At 41.3% G+C, this 1,947-nt stretch overlaps 1 protein-coding gene across 1 annotated transcript in view; it reads left to right on the forward strand.

The window, feature by feature from the left end:
- tango6 (transport and golgi organization 6 homolog) overlaps positions 1-1,947 on the forward strand; it is a 57,483-nt gene that overhangs the window by 6,192 nt on the left and 49,344 nt on the right. Inside the window, exon 4 of the mRNA XM_015388912.1 lies at positions 1,662-1,824. Within this exon, the coding sequence (XP_015244398.1) occupies positions 1,662-1,824 (163 nt within the window). The remainder of the gene's footprint in view (positions 1-1,661; positions 1,825-1,947) is intronic.

The following is a 1,947-nucleotide window of genomic DNA, read 5'->3' on the forward strand; positions in this document are numbered from 1 at the left end:
CTAGACACTACTGTTTATGCTCTAAAAACATTCTAAATGACTTCCTTTACTAGGAACCCTGTCATGGAGGAAAGCAGTGCTGAATTGACTTAAAACAGTCATAAAGACACTGATTTACAAATGCACCAGTACAGCACACTTAAAACACAACTTAGATTTGCTCAGTCTGTGTAGTTATAACAGCGAATGTGAAACAAATAATTAGGGCTGGGTAAAAAAATCAATTTAAACGATTTTGAATCGATTCCTTTACATTTGTGCAAAATCAATGTTTAGGGAATGAGATCATTTAGTTTTATAGTGACGTGCGTGACGTTCACATTCAAATGAGCAGGAAAGATGCATTCAGAATACTTCAAGCCAGACAGCTACAAATATAGCCAATAGGTTGATTGAAGACATTAACAAATGGAGGCTGAACAGCAAACACCCTGTAGTTGTTACAGACAATGCTGCAAATATGCCTTGTGAAGTGGAGATAATGGAGCTCATGCATGTCTGCTGTGTCACGTCTGCTCGCTCGAGTGAAGCTTTTTCACTTTTCACAAACAAGTTTGCACTTTCGAGACAGTTTTGTTCACATCTCATGTTTAAACTGTCCGATTTACAAGTTTGCACTTTATGTTTAATATGACAGGAAAAAATAAAATACATGAGTGTTTTGAAACACAGGTGAACCACTTTCATTATGGTAAAAGTCATGTGGAAAAATTGTGTAGAATAAATTGAAATAATCGATTTACAACTGTATGAATCAAAATCGAATCGATTCAGGACTTTGGCCAAAATACCCAGCCGATAACTTAACCTTAACTCCTGATTGCTCCCTGGGCGCCACACGATGGCAGCCCATTGCTCCCCAAGGAAATGGGTTAAATGAAGAGGTAAATTTCTCCAATGTGAAATCGATAAAGTTCAGTTATGTCTGCTTCTGACTCCTTGACCCCCAGTCAGCCTCACCAGATGGCTGCACCAGCAGGAACTGCCTGCTTCTGGTTCTGCTGGAGGTTTCTTTCTGTTGAAATTGAGTTTTTCCTCTCCACTTTTGCTACGAGCATGTTTGGTGTGAGGTTCTGAAGAGTCGATTAGCAATCAGCTGTTTTACCTTAGAGAAAAAAATGAACCAATCTGACTGCATGATCTGGTTGAATTGTCTCTGTAAGGTGCCCTAAGATCACTTGATGTGAATTGGCGCTATAAGAAATAATCTGAATTGAAAGGAATGAACTTCTTTCAGGTCTAGTGTTTTTGTTTTCCATCAGATGTTCCGGGCTGAAAACATCCCATCAGTCAGAGCTCAAATTCACAGCTGCAGTAATATACCTACCACACGGGGGCAGCAGATATGAGGCCACAATGACAGTTTACTTCAAATGGGCCTGTTGTGAAAATATCATGTTGTAGAAGAAACAATCTTTAGTGTTCCATTGGGGAAACATAGAAATAATCAGGTGATAATGACTTTTATTTTAGATGAAAACATGCATTTTCTATCTTATTGATAGCCTGACTTCTTTTCCTGCCTGAGAAAAAGTTGATAGAGTTGCTTCTGGTACCAGCTCAAGGCTCATTGTGTCCTTTTTGTTCTGACTCAAACGCTTTCATGTCAAACGAGGCAGATTTCTCTGATCCTTCACCTCTCCATCCTGTCTTCTTTCCAGTCGGATCCAGCTGAGGGCTCCATCGGACCTGGCAGCAGTAGAGCCTCTCGGGGTTCTGCTCCGGCTTGGCTGAGGCGTCTCTGCGGTCAGCTGCTGTCAGAGCGTCTGATGCAGCCTAATGGTGTTCAGGCAGTCGTCAGAGCCATCCTGGAAGGCGGAACGGGTGAGGAGGACGAATAGAGAGATGATGCTCAGTTAGTGTAGAGCTGTGACAGCATAAACATGTTTGGCTGTAGCTCAATCTTTACAGCCTTAAAGGGGCCATAGAATGATTCTATAGGTTATT

This window comes from Cyprinodon variegatus, unplaced genomic scaffold (assembly GCF_000732505.1).
Source record: "Cyprinodon variegatus isolate N-32 unplaced genomic scaffold, C_variegatus-1.0 Scaffold442, whole genome shotgun sequence".
In the NCBI taxonomy this organism is placed as follows: domain Eukaryota; kingdom Metazoa; phylum Chordata; class Actinopteri; order Cyprinodontiformes; family Cyprinodontidae; genus Cyprinodon; species Cyprinodon variegatus.